At 55.4% G+C, this 16,832-nt stretch overlaps 1 protein-coding gene and 1 long non-coding RNA gene across 2 annotated transcripts in view; one reads left to right on the forward strand and one right to left on the reverse strand.

The window, feature by feature from the left end:
* The first annotated feature begins 7,680 nt into the window (after positions 1-7,680).
* The window catches only part of LOC145534165 (uncharacterized), a 32,855-nt gene continuing 23,703 nt past the window's right edge, over positions 7,681-16,832 (forward strand). Inside the window, exons 1-2 of the long non-coding RNA XR_014074298.1 lie at positions 7,681-7,931; positions 15,448-15,559. This is a non-coding gene — a long non-coding RNA (uncharacterized LOC145534165). The remainder of the gene's footprint in view (positions 7,932-15,447; positions 15,560-16,832) is intronic.
* Positions 7,715-13,253, reverse strand: LOC145533856 (uncharacterized). Its single transcript, XM_081561200.1, has 3 exons — positions 11,569-13,253; positions 10,857-11,169; positions 7,715-10,604 (listed from the first exon to the last, which is right to left on the reverse strand). The coding sequence occupies exons 1-3, from the start codon at positions 11,803-11,805 to the stop codon at positions 9,973-9,975; spliced, it is 1,182 nt and encodes a 393-aa protein (XP_081417326.1). The 5' UTR covers positions 11,806-13,253; the 3' UTR covers positions 7,715-9,972.

A 16,832-nucleotide genomic window follows, 5' to 3' on the forward strand; every position in this document is an offset into this window, starting at 1 on the left:
GATTGGCTCCGGGCTGGGGCAGTGCCCAATCGGGGCCCAGGGCCGGGCCTGACGTTGGAAGCCAGGGGAAGACGAGCTGTCGTCCTGCTGGGGTAGGGGAAGGGGTGGGGCCGGGGGAGGTCAGGCTCCAGCAGTGGGAGGGGCGTGAGGTCCGCCTGCGGCAGTTGGTGACCTTCCCGCTCCCCTCAGGGCAGAGCCGCCGGCCTGAGAATGAGGGCGCTGCTGAGCCCAGGGGCTGGGATGGCCCGTTGCTGCTGTGGTCCCAGAGCTCCACCCGAGACCTGAGGGAAACCTTCTGCCCGTGAGTCCTCTCCCGCTTGTCTGTCAGCTTGTTTGAAGCATGCTGGGTTTTCTGCCCAGCTGGCTAAGGGGAGTCCCTGGAAATGCAATGGTGTGGGTTTTGGCAGACTTCAGGGAAGACATGCCAGATGAGCCTGGGAGACTCCAGCTTAATCTGGATTCAGGAGATATCTCTTCGGGCCAGCTAGTAATTGTAGGATAAGCCTAATGAGTCTTCACAGGATGAAGAGAGTAACGTGCCAAGGTAGCATTCGATGTCCTCATTCGAGAGGATGAAGCTGGTGCTCAGAGAAGGGGGGAACTTGGCCACAGCAAGGAGGTGTGCACCCAGACAGAACCCCCAGATCCGGCCATTGGAGCTCAGGGAGGCCACTGGTGTGGCTTGTCCCTGTGGCAGGGGCCGAGGCACGCAGCCCACCCTGATTCCTGTGGGGGCCTGACTTGGGAAGTGCCATCTGGTAGCTTTGAGACTCACCAAACCAAATTGCACTGGAGAGAGGAGGGACACCTTCCTTCATCCACCCCCCACCCCCGCCGGCTTCCCACATACCCTGACCCCTTTCTCTCGATTTCGGAGCCATTTCCAGAGTCCCGCTCATATGACCTCATTCGAAGTGCACTGTGGACGAGCTGCCATCTGCAGCTGCTACCACAGCAGCCAAGGGCTTTAGCTCCCGAGTACCTCCCTTCCTTTGGAACTTGGGGGCCCTCTACTCCCCACTTGCACACCACAGACCTTTGCTGAGGATTGTGGGGACCCTCACTCAGTTTGCAGCACGTTGTAGCCATCCCTGTCCTCCCTTGAAACTCAGCTTGTGAGCTCCTTTGGAGCAGCGTGGCCCACCTGGCTGCAACGGAAGAGACACAGCTGACAGTGAAACAACAGCTTAGATCTGAGAGCCGGAAAGCTCTGTCAAAAGGGACCTCCCTCTTCACGCCGTAGAGGCTGTAGGAGCCGCCAGGGTTTCGGAACCAGTGCTGGGGCCAAAATGACTCCACAGCTGTTTTCCTTCCTGGGGAGGGTTCTGGCTTGAGTGGGAATGGCTCAACTCTAAGGTTCTGAAAGCCCACTGTGTGCAGATGCACGGTACACAGAGAGGAGAAGGTGGAGTCCTGCCCTGGAGGTGGTCACAGCTCACGGATGAGCCAGGCAGGCAGGCAGGCAGGGCATGAGAACACCTGAGCTGCCTTCATGAGTGAATGGTGTGGGGGCAGAGGAAGAGAAGCCGGTCTGCTCCCTCATGTGGTGCCCAGGGCAGGTTGTCCCCAGAGGAAACCCTTACGACGGTGAGGAGAATCCCTGCTGTTTCCCAAGGGGTTCCGTCGGTGCGTGTCTTCCCCGGAGCGCTCAGGCCGTCTCTAAAGTACACTGGCCATGGGCATTGCCTCTCCTTGGAACTTCCCATGTGTTTCTCTTTTTTATGGAACAGTGATTTTCTAGAGGGGTTCTGGGCCACAAGGATGTTGGGTCATTTTCTAGCCTTCTGTCATGAAGAACGCTTTCCTGGGCGTTGGGGTGGTTTGTTGTTCCAGCTCCCTTTCTTGGCTTCTTTTGGGAGCTGGTGCAACAAGACGAGCTCAGCCTCTGCCTTCTGGCTGAGATGTCACCCTTGAAACAGCAATGCCTGCCTGGAGATAATGATGGCAGTGGCCAAAAGGGCTTCGTTTGGCACATGGTATCTTGAAAGGACGTACACCGTCCTTTCAGATATCAAAGGCTAGTTCAAATGACATAAAAATGAGAACTCTCCAATGGAGTCTTACAGTAGGTGGAGAGTCCGAAAAACACTGCTTCAGTCATTTCACGGAGAGTCATTGATTGGGGACACCAAGAATATAGGAAGGAATGCACAAAGAAAAGATGAAATTGTGTTCAGGATCGGGGGAAGGGATGAACAGGGCGTGCTTGCCTTGAATCCAGGCTTTGTTGGGGGGTGGGGCATAAAGATCAAACGGGTCTGAAACTACCAAGTGGTGATGGTAACACAGTATCACCAGAGTTACACAACAGTGTTCCCAAATTGCAACAATGATGAGAAAGTTTACGAATCCCAACTTAACCAACAAAAATACAGGAAACCATACAAAAAAGAAAACATCACCAGAAAGGTGGAAACAAACCAAATGCAAAGCAGTTCAGGGGAAAGGAACTCCATGTCCCCTGGGGGCAGACCGAGTTGCCGGCGTCCACGGTGAGCAGACAGGGATGGAGGCTGCAGAGCCGACCGCTCCCCTGGACGTGGTGTTTCCGGCAAGGGCTCTGGGTGTCTGTCCAGAGCGGGGGCTCGTTCTCCCTGCAGGGGTGGGTCAGTCATCGTGGGCGTCTGGGTGTTGCGCGGGAGCCAGGGCAGGCTCTCCCTGCCGAGGCGGTGACTCCTCCTCTGCCTCGGGTTGTCCTGCCAGAGCCCGAGCAGGTACAGGTGCACGTGGAGGTGGAGGTTCTGGCTGAGGGGGTGGGACATCAGTGCCTGGGGCTGGGGGTCCTGCAGGCACGGAGATCCGATCTGCCCAGTGTGCTGGCCAGTACCCAGCTGGCCTGGTGTCTCTGCGAGGGCAAGTCTCGGTTCTCCATCTGCCCTCGGTGGATCCCTGGGTCCTGCACCTGGAGCCACCACCTCTGTAGGGACAGGTCTGGGAAGTGGAGCCTGGTTCCAGTTGGAGGTCAGTGCTAGAGCTGGGGGAGAAGCAAAGTTTGCCCACAGGCCAGCCTTGGCATGTGCGTATCCCGGGACAGAAAGCTTCCAAGAGATTCCCAAAGAATACCCAGCGTCGGATGTCTTTTGGGACTGAAGTGTGCAAGACGGGGGGCGGGGGGTGTGAGGCCAGTGCTTGCTGCAGGCCCAGCAGCAGCTTTCGGGGACTCGTCCCTGTGTAGCTCAGCACCCCGTCCCCACACACTCCCGTGCAGCAGCCCCAGCGTCCTCACCTCTGTGCTCTGGCGTGCTGGGCTCCAGGTCCTCCTGCTGCCTCAGAGGCCGGGGTTCTCGGGACTCTGGGTCGGAGCCGGGTGTGCTGAGCTCCGTGGCAGCCTCAGACTGGGCCGGCGGGTGTATCCTAGGCGGTGTCTCTGCAGCAGGCCTTCCCCGCCTCCTCTTCTCCCCCGGTGGGGCTGATGCCTCCGTGGGCACGCTCACCTGGAGCCTGCACTGGGCCTCAGGGGCGGGGGGGTGGTGCTCCGACCCCTCCCTCCGGGAGGTGGATGGGGTGTCCCCGTCCTCGGCCTCATCACGTGGGAAGCTCTGCAACGACAGTGACCGTCAGCCAGCCATGCTGGGAGTTTTCCAAGCTGGGCCTGGCCAGTGGAACCGCTGCTTCTGCCTGCTCGAACTTCTCTTCCCAGAAGGGTCAGAGACGTGTGTCTGCTCAGATCCCCACCCGGGAGGAAAGAGACCCACCTGTGGGTGTGAGGTCAGCCTGGGCGGCCGCCGCTGCCCGCACACTCCCCATCGGGCCCAGCCTGCTCTCCCCTGGGGTGTGGACACAACTTGTCCGCAGGCTTCTGACCCCACATCCGCCTGGGCTTCCTTGAGGGAGACACACCCCGAGAAACCCGCATCCACACACACAGGCAAAGGACCCGGTGTTTCCGGGTGGCATGGGCGAGGTGGCCTGGCCCGGCCTGGGGCTCCCCGTGTTACCTTTCTGTTTCTCCGGGCAAACGGCCAGAGGCCTCTCGGGGGTGTCCTGAGCCAACGTCGACAGGGTGCCCACGCACACTGCCTGTGAGCTCTCCTGAGGCCCCGGCCTCTGGGCATGGGCAAACAGCAGAACATCCTGGCAGCAAGTGATCTGGCTGGGGGCTCCTCTCCGCTCTGGAGGCCTGGATACCCGGGTTGCGGGTTCTGTTGGGTTCTGTTGCCGGCAGGTGACATCATCGCCTGGGGTTCGTGCTGAGGTCCCTTCCCCAAAACTTCCCAAGGGAATCTCTGGGTTTCTGACTGCTCGACCACCCCCCTTAGGCCATGTGCAGGCACAGAGACGCCCACACAGCCCAGCCCACAGCCCTGGGGAGGCCTGGGTGCAGCCAGGGCCTGAGCTCCGAGGGCCCTGCTGCTCTCAGACCAGGCTCCTTCTTCTCATAAGTGGTGTGGCCCTGGACAAGCATATGCCCCTCAGGGTTTCCCCAGTCTCTCCATCTGCAGAGTGGGGGTCATTCTCCCATCTGCTTCCTAGGTCTGTCGGCCTACGAGCAGCTCCATGCCTTTCCACCTGGGGCCGATATCACGTGGAGCTCGTGCGCTGAGACTTCAGAAAGAAAGATTCCATCCAGGGCTGACATAGCACAGAATGGGGCAGAACGAGGCCTGGATGTGCCGTGGTACCCAGGAAAAGGCACTCCCCCTCCTGACTGTTTTGAGACCCCGCATCCAAGTTGGAGGACCGAAAGGAAGACTCGAAGGTCTCCCTCTCTTGTAGAAAAGAGTAGCCAACTTTCTGGTCCTGTTTCCATTGAGATTCTGTTCAAGTGTCCCAGCTCGGCTTCTGCGGGTGGCTGAGCTTCTAATGGCTCCCTGCGTTCTTGTCTTTTCCTCTGCAAACCTTCCGTCCTTTTCCCCCTTCTGGGGTGGATGGGCGCTGTCATTGCTTCTACCTTCGAGACAGATTGAGGAAAAGTCTGGACCATCGACTCCTTTCCTCTCTTTGGTTCCGTGTCTCTCTCTGGCTGTGTCCCTCTCTTTTCCTTTCTCAATTCCCTCTGTGTCTTCCTCTTTCTCTCTCGTGTGTGAATGGATGGATGCTAGGAATTCCACATGTATATGATTAGATGAGGGTTATGTTTTAGGGATAGGTTAGAGGGAGAGAAAGGCTTCAGGTCGGAGTTGGTCATAGGGGAAGGGTCAAGGGTGGTGGTGGTGTTTCTTGGAATCTGAGTGCTGTGCATTCTTCGTCTCTTTCCATATGAACCCCTTCTCAGATACACCACTTGGAAGGAGTCTCTCGTGTTCCGTTTCCTATCTTTTGCATTTGTGAATGCTTAGCTTCTCTGTTGTGAAGAGGTTCCATTGGATGGAAACCCATTGGTGTACTTCGTGTACCTCTTTCCCTTAATTGAAGAGACCCATTTCTACCTCCGCCCAGCAAATGGCAAGGAGACTCTGATGTTAAGGAGCCTTTGACCTACGCTTCTTTCTAGCTATCTCATGACATCAGTCTTTAGGGTGAGGTTTTTCCCCAATATTGAGGTGGTCTGAGATCCAAACCAATAGCGTTCTTCAGATGTAGCTGTCTGGGTTTCCCATGGACATTGATTGAAGAGGCTTTCTTGTTCCCATTTGGATAATCTCCCCTTCTGTGTCAGAGATGAGTTGACGATGGATGCTGGGGTTTGTTTCTGGACCCTCAACTTTATTCCATCGATCTGGATCTGTGTGTGTTGTTGTATTCCCAATAGCATACTGTCCTGCCGCTGCTGCTGCTGCTGCTAAGTCACTTCAGTCGTGTCAGACTCTGCGCGACCCCATGGCCTGCAGCCTACCAGGCTCCTCCGTCCAGGGCATTTTCCAGGCAAGAGTACTGGAGTGGGTCGCCATTGCCTTCTCCGATACTCTCCTGAGGATCCTAGTTTGGTCGTCTAATTTCCTTTCACACAACCTTGGATGTCCGTATCGGGGCCTTTTCGTCGGATTGTATTGACAATTTAGGCTCCTTTCTGTTTCCGTAACCCCTTTTGCAATTCTTTGTTCGGTGCGAAAATGCATTGGCATTTTGGGAGGAATAGCATCGAAGCTGTGGATTGCCTTGTGGGGCTGTGACATCATTTTACCAATAGGAATTCTTTCAAGCCCTGAGCACAGCTTCTCTCTCCAGTGATTGGTGTGGGCTTGATCTTCCTTCTTCCATCTCTCGCCGTTTTGTGAGAACAGGTGCATCCTTCCCTTCTGGGTTAGATGGACTCGTGGATATCACTTCAGTGCATGGCATTGTCAGTGGGGGTGATAATTCCCTTCTCATTGGAAGACTTTGCTGTGAGTATTAGAAATGCAAGTGACTTCTCTTCCCCTTCCTCCCTGTCCATCTCTCAGAGCCACCGGGAAACAGAGGCCTCATCCACGGTCACACAGGCCTGAGGGGGTGCAACTAGACTGTTGTTTCTTCAGGCCCTCAGTGCTGGACATCATCCGGGATCCTCTGTGTGTGTCTTCCTCAGTCTGGTGTCCCTTCAGACCTTTCCCTAGTTTTCACAGGCTTGTTGTGTTGGTGTTCTTTGTCTGTTTGGAGACACATCCTTGATAAGCTTTGTGTTTCCACTCATTCGTCTGGCGATGTATGACCTGTCTTTTGCTTTTGTCATGAGGTCTTTCCCACAGTAGATATCTTTGATTTTGCCAAGTCCACTGTATTCTCTGGGTTTTTTTGTGGACTGCCTTTTAGTTTTGTGTGTGAAGACTCAAAGCACGTGTCCGGTTTCTGCTCATTGTTCTTCTAGATTGGTGACAAGTTTTCACGGAAAGTTTGTCTAGGGATAAGTGGAAGTGAACTCGGTGTAAGGTGTCAAGTCTCCATCTCCATTCATGTCATCCCCTGCAGTTTCCAATTCCCTGTTCCTGAGTGGTTTTGGAGACCTTGTGGGGAGTTTGGTTGCATTGGAGTTTGCATTACCACCTTGATTCGATTCACACTGTTCTGCCGTCAGGGACACTGTCAAGGGGGAGTGAGGAGCAGCCTGCACTTCCAGCAGTGACCACACGGTGGGGCGAGTGCTGCTCTCCCCTCTGGGAGCCCCAGGCCACAGGCATCCCAGTGAGGAGCCAGCTCTGTGCTCAGCTGAAAGGAGTTAGTCTCTCAGGGGCCTCTGAGCCCTTGCCTTTGGATCACCCAGGGTGGGCATTGACTGGGACAGAAAAAATTGCCCTGAATTCCATGGGCGGAAGAGCCTGGCTGTGTAGAGTTCGTGGGTTGCCGTGAATCAGACACAACTGAGGACAGAAAAATTCAATACATTAAAACACTTTTGGGGGGTGGGGGTGAGTGAAAGGGGGTGATGTGGGTTTTTTTGTCTTATATAACAGCCAAGGGAAATCTAGTTTAAACCTAAATTCACATAGACGGGAAAGGTATAGCTCTCCGTCACCCTATTAAAAAAAAAAAAAAACTACTAAACTTTTCTGAAAGTTTATTTACTAGCTTCCTTGAGCAGTTCATGGTGAAGCTTTTTTTTTTTTTTTTTTTTCTGTGACATTGGCCTCATTAAAAAGTACGGTTTGCCTTTACTGGATAATTTTGTTCATTGCTTTCTTAGGGAACCTTGGTAATATTTGAGTTTCCTGGGGAGTATGGTCACATGACCTGGCCCTGGCCAATCGGTGCGTTCCACCTCCCTGGCCACTGTGATTGGCTCCGGGCTGGGGCAGTGCCCAATCGGGGCCCAGGGCCGGGCCTGACGTTGGAAGCCAGGGGAAGACGAGCTGTCGTCCTGCTGGGGTAGGGGAAGGGGTGGGGCCGGGGGAGGTCAGGCTCCAGCAGTGGGAGGGGCGTGAGGTCCGCCTGCGGCAGTTGGTGACCTTCCCGCTCCCCTCAGGGCAGAGCCGCCGGCCTGAGAATGAGGGCGCTGCTGAGCCCAGGGGCTGGGATGGCCCGTTGCTGCTGTGGTCCCAGAGCTCCACCCGAGACCTGAGGGAAACCTTCTGCCCGTGAGTCCTCTCCCGCTTGTCTGTCAGCTTGTTTGAAGCATGCTGGGTTTTCTGCCCAGCTGGCTAAGGGGAGTCCCTGGAAATGCAATGGTGTGGGTTTTGGCAGACTTCAGGGAAGACATGCCAGATGAGCCTGGGAGACTCCAGCTTAATCTGGATTCAGGAGATATCTCTTCGGGCCAGCTAGTAATTGTAGGATAAGCCTAATGAGTCTTCACAGGATGAAGAGAGTAACGTGCCAAGGTAGCATTCGATGTCCTCATTCGAGAGGATGAAGCTGGTGCTCAGAGAAGGGGGGAACTTGGCCACAGCAAGGAGGTGTGCACCCAGACAGAACCCCCAGATCCGGCCATTGGAGCTCAGGGAGGCCACTGGTGTGGCTTGTCCCTGTGGCAGGGGCCGAGGCACGCAGCCCACCCTGATTCCTGTGGGGGCCTGACTTGGGAAGTGCCATCTGGTAGCTTTGAGACTCACCAAACCAAATTGCACTGGAGAGAGGAGGGACACCTTCCTTCATCCACCCCCCACCCCCGCCGGCTTCCCACATACCCTGACCCCTTTCTCTCGATTTCGGAGCCATTTCCAGAGTCCCGCTCATATGACCTCATTCGAAGTGCACTGTGGACGAGCTGCCATCTGCAGCTGCTACCACAGCAGCCAAGGGCTTTAGCTCCCGAGTACCTCCCTTCCTTTGGAACTTGGGGGCCCTCTACTCCCCACTTGCACACCACAGACCTTTGCTGAGGATTGTGGGGACCCTCACTCAGTTTGCAGCACGTTGTAGCCATCCCTGTCCTCCCTTGAAACTCAGCTTGTGAGCTCCTTTGGAGCAGCGTGGCCCACCTGGCTGCAACGGAAGAGACACAGCTGACAGTGAAACAACAGCTTAGATCTGAGAGCCGGAAAGCTCTGTCAAAAGGGACCTCCCTCTTCACGCCGTAGAGGCTGTAGGAGCCGCCAGGGTTTCGGAACCAGTGCTGGGGCCAAAATGACTCCACAGCTGTTTTCCTTCCTGGGGAGGGTTCTGGCTTGAGTGGGAATGGCTCAACTCTAAGGTTCTGAAAGCCCACTGTGTGCAGATGCACGGTACACAGAGAGGAGAAGGTGGAGTCCTGCCCTGGAGGTGGTCACAGCTCACGGATGAGCCAGGCAGGCAGGCAGGCAGGGCATGAGAACACCTGAGCTGCCTTCATGAGTGAATGGTGTGGGGGCAGAGGAAGAGAAGCCGGTCTGCTCCCTCATGTGGTGCCCAGGGCAGGTTGTCCCCAGAGGAAACCCTTACGACGGTGAGGAGAATCCCTGCTGTTTCCCAAGGGGTTCCGTCGGTGCGTGTCTTCCCCGGAGCGCTCAGGCCGTCTCTAAAGTACACTGGCCATGGGCATTGCCTCTCCTTGGAACTTCCCATGTGTTTCTCTTTTTTATGGAACAGTGATTTTCTAGAGGGGTTCTGGGCCACAAGGATGTTGGGTCATTTTCTAGCCTTCTGTCATGAAGAACGCTTTCCTGGGCGTTGGGGTGGTTTGTTGTTCCAGCTCCCTTTCTTGGCTTCTTTTGGGAGCTGGTGCAACAAGACGAGCTCAGCCTCTGCCTTCTGGCTGAGATGTCACCCTTGAAACAGCAATGCCTGCCTGGAGATAATGATGGCAGTGGCCAAAAGGGCTTCGTTTGGCACATGGTATCTTGAAAGGACGTACACCGTCCTTTCAGATATCAAAGGCTAGTTCAAATGACATAAAAATGAGAACTCTCCAATGGAGTCTTACAGTAGGTGGAGAGTCCGAAAAACACTGCTTCAGTCATTTCACGGAGAGTCATTGATTGGGGACACCAAGAATATAGGAAGGAATGCACAAAGAAAAGATGAAATTGTGTTCAGGATCGGGGGAAGGGATGAACAGGGCGTGCTTGCCTTGAATCCAGGCTTTGTTGGGGGGTGGGGCATAAAGATCAAACGGGTCTGAAACTACCAAGTGGTGATGGTAACACAGTATCACCAGAGTTACACAACAGTGTTCCCAAATTGCAACAATGATGAGAAAGTTTACGAATCCCAACTTAACCAACAAAAATACAGGAAACCATACAAAAAAGAAAACATCACCAGAAAGGTGGAAACAAACCAAATGCAAAGCAGTTCAGGGGAAAGGAACTCCATGTCCCCTGGGGGCAGACCGAGTTGCCGGCGTCCACGGTGAGCAGACAGGGATGGAGGCTGCAGAGCCGACCGCTCCCCTGGACGTGGTGTTTCCGGCAAGGGCTCTGGGTGTCTGTCCAGAGCGGGGGCTCGTTCTCCCTGCAGGGGTGGGTGAGTCATCGTGGGCGTCTGGGTGTTGCGCGGGAGCCAGGGCAGGCTCTCCCTGCCGAGGCGGTGACTCCTCCTCTGCCTCGGGTTGTCCTGCCAGAGCCCGAGCAGGTACAGGTGCACGTGGAGGTGGAGGTTCTGGCTGAGGGGGTGGGACATCAGTGCCTGGGGCTGGGGGTCCTGCAGGCACGGAGATCCGATCTGCCCAGTGTGCTGGCCAGTACCCAGCTGGCCTGGTGTCTCTGCGAGGGCAAGTCTCGGTTCTCCATCTGCCCTCGGTGGATCCCTGGGTCCTGCACCTGGAGCCACCACCTCTGTAGGGACAGGTCTGGGAAGTGGAGCCTGGTTCCAGTTGGAGGTCAGTGCTAGAGCTGGGGGAGAAGCAAAGTTTGCCCACAGGCCAGCCTTGGCATGTGCGTATCCCGGGACAGAAAGCTTCCAAGAGATTCCCAAAGAATACCCAGCGTCGGATGTCTTTTGGGACTGAAGTGTGCAAGACGGGGGGCGGGGGGTGTGAGGCCAGTGCTTGCTGCAGGCCCAGCAGCAGCTTTCGGGGACTCGTCCCTGTGTAGCTCAGCACCCCGTCCCCACACACTCCCGTGCAGCAGCCCCAGCGTCCTCACCTCTGTGCTCTGGCGTGCTGGGCTCCAGGTCCTCCTGCTGCCTCAGAGGCCGGGGTTCTCGGGACTCTGGGTCGGAGCCGGGTGTGCTGAGCTCCGTGGCAGCCTCAGACTGGGCCGGCGGGTGTATCCTAGGCGGTGTCTCTGCAGCAGGCCTTCCCCGCCTCCTCTTCTCCCCCGGTGGGGCTGATGCCTCCGTGGGCACGCTCACCTGGAGCCTGCACTGGGCCTCACGGGCGGGGGGGTGGTGCTCCGACCCCTCCCTCCGGGAGGTGGATGGGGTGTCCCCGTCCTCGGCCTCATCACGTGGGAAGCTCTGCAACGACAGTGACCGTCAGCCAGCCATGCTGGGAGTTTTCCAAGCTGGGCCTGGCCAGTGGAACCGCTGCTTCTGCCTGCTCGAACTTCTCTTCCCAGAAGGGTCAGAGACGTGTGTCTGCTCAGATCCCCACCCGGGAGGAAAGAGACCCACCTGTGGGTGTGAGGTCAGCCTGGGCGGCCGCCGCTGCCCGCACACTCCCCATCGGGCCCAGCCTGCTCTCCCCTGGGGTGTGGACACAACTTGTCCGCAGGCTTCTGACCCCACATCCGCCTGGGCTTCCTTGAGGGAGACACACCCCGAGAAACCCGCATCCACACACACAGGCAAAGGACCCGGTGTTTCCGGGTGGCATGGGCGAGGTGGCCTGGCCCGGCCTGGGGCTCCCCGTGTTACCTTTCTGTTTCTCCGGGCAAACGGCCAGAGGCCTCTCGGGGGTGTCCTGAGCCAACGTCGACAGGGTGCCCACGCACACTGCCTGTGAGCTCTCCTGAGGCCCCGGCCTCTGGGCATGGGCAAACAGCAGAACATCCTGGCAGCAAGTGATCTGGCTGGGGGCTCCTCTCCGCTCTGGAGGCCTGGATACCCGGGTTGCGGGTTCTGTTGGGTTCTGTTGCCGGCAGGTGACATCATCGCCTGGGGTTCGTGCTGAGGTCCCTTCCCCAAAACTTCCCAAGGGAATCTCTGGGTTTCTGACTGCTCGACCACCCCCCTTAGGCCATGTGCAGGCACAGAGACGCCCACACAGCCCAGCCCACAGCCCTGGGGAGGCCTGGGTGCAGCCAGGGCCTGAGCTCCGAGGGCCCTGCTGCTCTCAGACCAGGCTCCTTCTTCTCATAAGTGGTGTGGCCCTGGACAAGCATATGCCCCTCAGGGTTTCCCCAGTCTCTCCATCTGCAGAGTGGGGGTCATTCTCCCATCTGCTTCCTAGGTCTGTCGGCCTACGAGCAGCTCCATGCCTTTCCACCTGGGGCCGATATCACGTGGAGCTCGTGCGCTGAGACTTCAGAAAGAAAGATTCCATCCAGGGCTGACATAGCACAGAATGGGGCAGAACGAGGCCTGGATGTGCCGTGGTACCCAGGAAAAGGCACTCCCCCTCCTGACTGTTTTGAGACCCCGCATCCAAGCTGGAGGACCGAAAGGAAGACTCGAAGGTCTCCCTCTCTTGTAGAAAAGAGTAGCCAACTTTCTGGTCCTGTTTCCATTGAGATTCTGTTCAAGTGTCCCAGCTCGGCTTCTGCGGGTGGCTGAGCTTCTAATGGCTCCCTGCGTTCTTGTCTTTTCCTCTGCAAACCTTCCGTCCTTTTCCCCCTTCTGGGGTGGATGGGCGCTGTCATTGCTTCTACCTTCGAGACAGATTGAGGAAAAGTCTGGACCATCGACTCCTTTCCTCTCTTTGGTTCCGTGTCTCTCTCTGGCTGTGTCCCTCTCTTTTCCTTTCTCAATTCCCTCTGTGTCTTCCTCTTTCTCTCTCGTGTGTGAATGGATGGATGCTAGGAATTCCACATGTATATGATTAGATGAGGGTTATGTTTTAGGGATAGGTTAGAGGGAGAGAAAGGCTTCAGGTCGGAGTTGGTCATAGGGGAAGGGTCAAGGGTGGTGGTGGTGTTTCTTGGAATCTGAGTGCTGTGCATTCTTCGTCTCTTTCCATATGAACCCCTTCTCAGATACACCACTTGGAAGGAGTCTCTCGTGTTCCGTTTCCTATCTTTTGCATTTGTGAATGCTTAGCTTCTCTGTTGTGAAGAGGTTCCATTGGATGGAAACCCATTGGTGTACTTCGTGTACCTCTTTCCCTTAATTGAAGAGACCCATTTCTACCTCCGCCCAGCAAATGGCAAGGAGACTCTGATGTTAAGGAGCCTTTGACCTACGCTTCTTTCTAGCTATCTCATGACATCAGTCTTTAGGGTGAGGTTTTTCCCCAATATTGAGGTGGTCTGAGATCCAAACCAATAGCGTTCTTCAGATGTAGCTGTCTGGGTTTCCCATGGACATTGATTGAAGAGGCTTTCTTGTTCCCATTTGGATAATCTCCCCTTCTGTGTCAGAGATGAGTTGACGATGGATGCTGGGGTTTGTTTCTGGACCCTCAACTTTATTCCATCGATCTGGATCTGTGTGTGTTGTTGTATTCCCAATAGCATACTGTCCTGCCGCTGCTGCTGCTGCTGCTAAGTCACTTCAGTCGTGTCAGACTCTGCGCGACCCCATGGCCTGCAGCCTACCAGGCTCCTCCGTCCAGGGCATTTTCCAGGCAAGAGTACTGGAGTGGGTCGCCATTGCCTTCTCCGATACTCTCCTGAGGATCCTAGTTTGGTCGTCTAATTTCCTTTCACACAACCTTGGATGTCCGTATCGGGGCCTTTTCGTCGGATTGTATTGACAATTTAGGCTCTTTTCTGTTTCCGTAACCCCTTTTGCAATTCTTTGTTCGGTGCGAAAATGCATTGGCATTTTGGGAGGAATAGCATCGAAGCTGTGGATTGCCTTGTGGGGCTGTGACATCATTTTACCAATAGGAATTTTTCAAGCCCTGAGCACAGCTTCTCTCTCCAGTGATTGGTGTGGGCTTGATCTTCCTTCTTCCATCTCTCGCCGTTTTGTGAGAACAGGTGCATCCTTCCCTTCTGGGTTAGATGGACTCGTGGATATCACTTCAGTGCATGGCATTGTCAGTGGGGGTGATAATTCCTTTCTCATTGGAAGACTTTGCTGTGAGTATTAGAAATGCAAGTGACTTCTCTTCCCCTTCCTCCCTGTCCATCTCTCAGAGCCACCGGGAAACAGAGGCCTCATCCACGGTCACACAGGCCTGAGGGGGTGCAACTAGACTGTTGTTTCTTCAGGCCCTCAGTGCTGGACATCATCCGGGATCCTCTGTGTGTGTCTTCCTCAGTCTGGTGTCCCTTCAGACCTTTCCCTAGTTTTCACAGGCTTGTTGTGTTGGTGTTCTTTGTCTGTTTGGAGACACATCCTTGATAAGCTTTGTATTTCCACTCATTCGTCTGGCGATGTATGACCTGTCTTTTGCTTTTGTCATGAGGTCTTTCCCACAGTAGATATCTTTGATTTTGCCAAGTCCACTGTATTCTCTGGGATTTTTTGTGGACTGCCTTTTAGTTTTGTGTGTGAAGACTCAAAGCACGTGTCCGGTTTCTGCTCATTGTTCTTCTAGATTGGTGACAAGTTTTCACGGAAAGTTTGTCTAGGGATAAGTGGAAGTGAACTCGGTGTAAGGTGTCAAGTCTCCATCTCCATTCATGTCATCCCCTGCAGTTTCCAATTCCCTGTTCCTGAGTGGTTTTGGAGACCTTGTGGGGAGTTTGGTTGCATTGGAGTTTGCATTACCACCTTGATTCGATTCACACTGTTCTGCCGTCAGGGACACTGTCAAGGGGGAGTGAGGAGCAGCCTGCACTTCCAGCAGTGACCACACGGTGGGGCGAGTGCTGCTCTCCCCTCTGGGAGCCCCAGGCCACAGGCATCCCAGTGAGGAGCCAGCTCTGTGCTCAGCTGAAAGGAGTTAGTCTCTCAGGGGCCTCTGAGCCCTTGCCTTTGGATCACCCAGGGTGGGCATTGACTGGGACAGAAAAAATTGCCCTGAATTCCATGGACGGAAGAGCCTGGCTGTGTAGAGTTCGTGGGTTGCCGTGAATCAGACACAACTGAGGACAGAAAAATTCAATACATTAAAACACTTTTGGGGGGTGGGGGTGAGTGAAAGGGGGTGATGTGGGTTTTTTTGTCTTATATAACAGCCAAGGGAAATCTAGTTTAAACCTAAATTCACATAGACGGGAAAGGTATAGCTCTCCGTCACCCTATTAAAAAAAAAAAAAAAACTACTAAACTTTTCTGAAAGTTTATTTACTAGCTTCCTTGAGCAGTTCATGGTGAAGCTTTTTTTTTTTTTTTTTTCTGTGACATTGGCCTCATTAAAAAGTACGGTTTGCCTTTACTGGATAATTTTGTTCATTGGTTTCTTAGGGAACCTTGGTAATATTTGAGTTTCCTGGGGAGTATGGTCACATGACCTGGCCCTGGCCAATCGGTGCGTTCCACCTCCCTGGCCACTGTGATTGGCTCCGGGCTGGGGCAGTGCCCAATCGGGGCCCAGGGCCGGGCCTGACGTTGGAAGCCAGGGGAAGACGAGCTGTCGTCCTGCTGGGGTAGGGGAAGGGGTGGGGCCGGGGGAGGTCAGGCTCCAGCAGTGGGAGGGGCGTGAGGTCCGCCTGCGGCAGTTGGTGACCTTCCCGCTCCCCTCAGGGCAGAGCCGCCGGCCTGAGAATGAGGGCGCTGCTGAGCCCAGGGGCTGGGATGGCCCGTTGCTGCTGTGGTCCCAGAGCTCCACCCGAGACCTGAGGGAAACCTTCTGCCCGTGAGTCCTCTCCCGCTTGTCTGTCAGCTTGTTTGAAGCATGCTGGGTTTTCTGCCCAGCTGGCTAAGGGGAGTCCCTGGAAATGCAATGGTGTGGGTTTTGGCAGACTTCAGGGAAGACATGCCAGATGAGCCTGGGAGACTCCAGCTTAATCTGGATTCAGGAGATATCTCTTCGGGCCAGCTAGTAATTGTAGGATAAGCCTAATGAGTCTTCACAGGATGAAGAGAGTAACGTGCCAAGGTAGCATTCGATGTCCTCATTCGAGAGGATGAAGCTGGTGCTCAGAGAAGGGGGGAACTTGGCCACAGCAAGGAGGTGTGCACCCAGACAGAACCCCCAGATCCGGCCATTGGAGCTCAGGGAGGCCACTGGTGTGGCTTGTCCCTGTGGCAGGGGCCGAGGCACGCAGCCCACCCTGATTCCTGTGGGGGCCTGACTTGGGAAGTGCCATCTGGTAGCTTTGAGACTCACCAAACCAAATTGCACTGGAGAGAGGAGGGACACCTTCCTTCATCCACCCCCCACCCCCGCCGGCTTCCCACATACCCTGACCCCTTTCTCTCGATTTCGGAGCCATTTCCAGAGTCCCGCTCATATGACCTCATTCGAAGTGCACTGTGGACGAGCTGCCATCTGCAGCTGCTACCACAGCAGCCAAGGGCTTTAGCTCCCGAGTACCTCCCTTCCTTTGGAACTTGGGGGCCCTCTACTCCCCACTTGCACACCACAGACCTTTGCTGAGGATTGTGGGGACCCTCACTCAGTTTGCAGCACGTTGTAGCCATCCCTGTCCTCCCTTGAAACTCAGCTTGTGAGCTCCTTTGGAGCAGCGTGGCCCACCTGGCTGCAACGGAAGAGACACAGCTGACAGTGAAACAACAGCTTAGATCTGAGAGCCGGAAAGCTCTGTCAAAAGGGACCTCCCTCTTCACGCCGTAGAGGCTGTAGGAGCCGCCAGGGTTTCGGAACCAGTGCTGGGGCCAAAATGACTCCACAGCTGTTTTCCTTCCTGGGGAGGGTTCTGGCTTGAGTGGGAATGGCTCAAGTCTAAGGTTCTGAAAGCCCACTGTGTGCAGATGCACGGTACACAGAGAGGAGAAGGTGGAGTCCTGCCCTGGAGGTGGTCACAGCTCACGGATGAGCCAGGCAGGCAGGCAGGCAGGGCATGAGAACACCTGAGCTGCCTTCATGAGTGAATGGTGTGGGGGCAGAGGAAGAGAAGCCGGTCTGCTCCCTCATGTGGTGCCCAGGGCAGGTTGTCCCCAGAGGA

Source organism: Giraffa tippelskirchi, chromosome 14, assembly GCF_054371585.1.
Source record: "Giraffa tippelskirchi isolate mGirTip1 chromosome 14, T2T-mGirTip1v1.2.pri, whole genome shotgun sequence".
In the NCBI taxonomy this organism is placed as follows: Eukaryota; Metazoa; Chordata; class Mammalia; order Artiodactyla; family Giraffidae; genus Giraffa; species Giraffa tippelskirchi.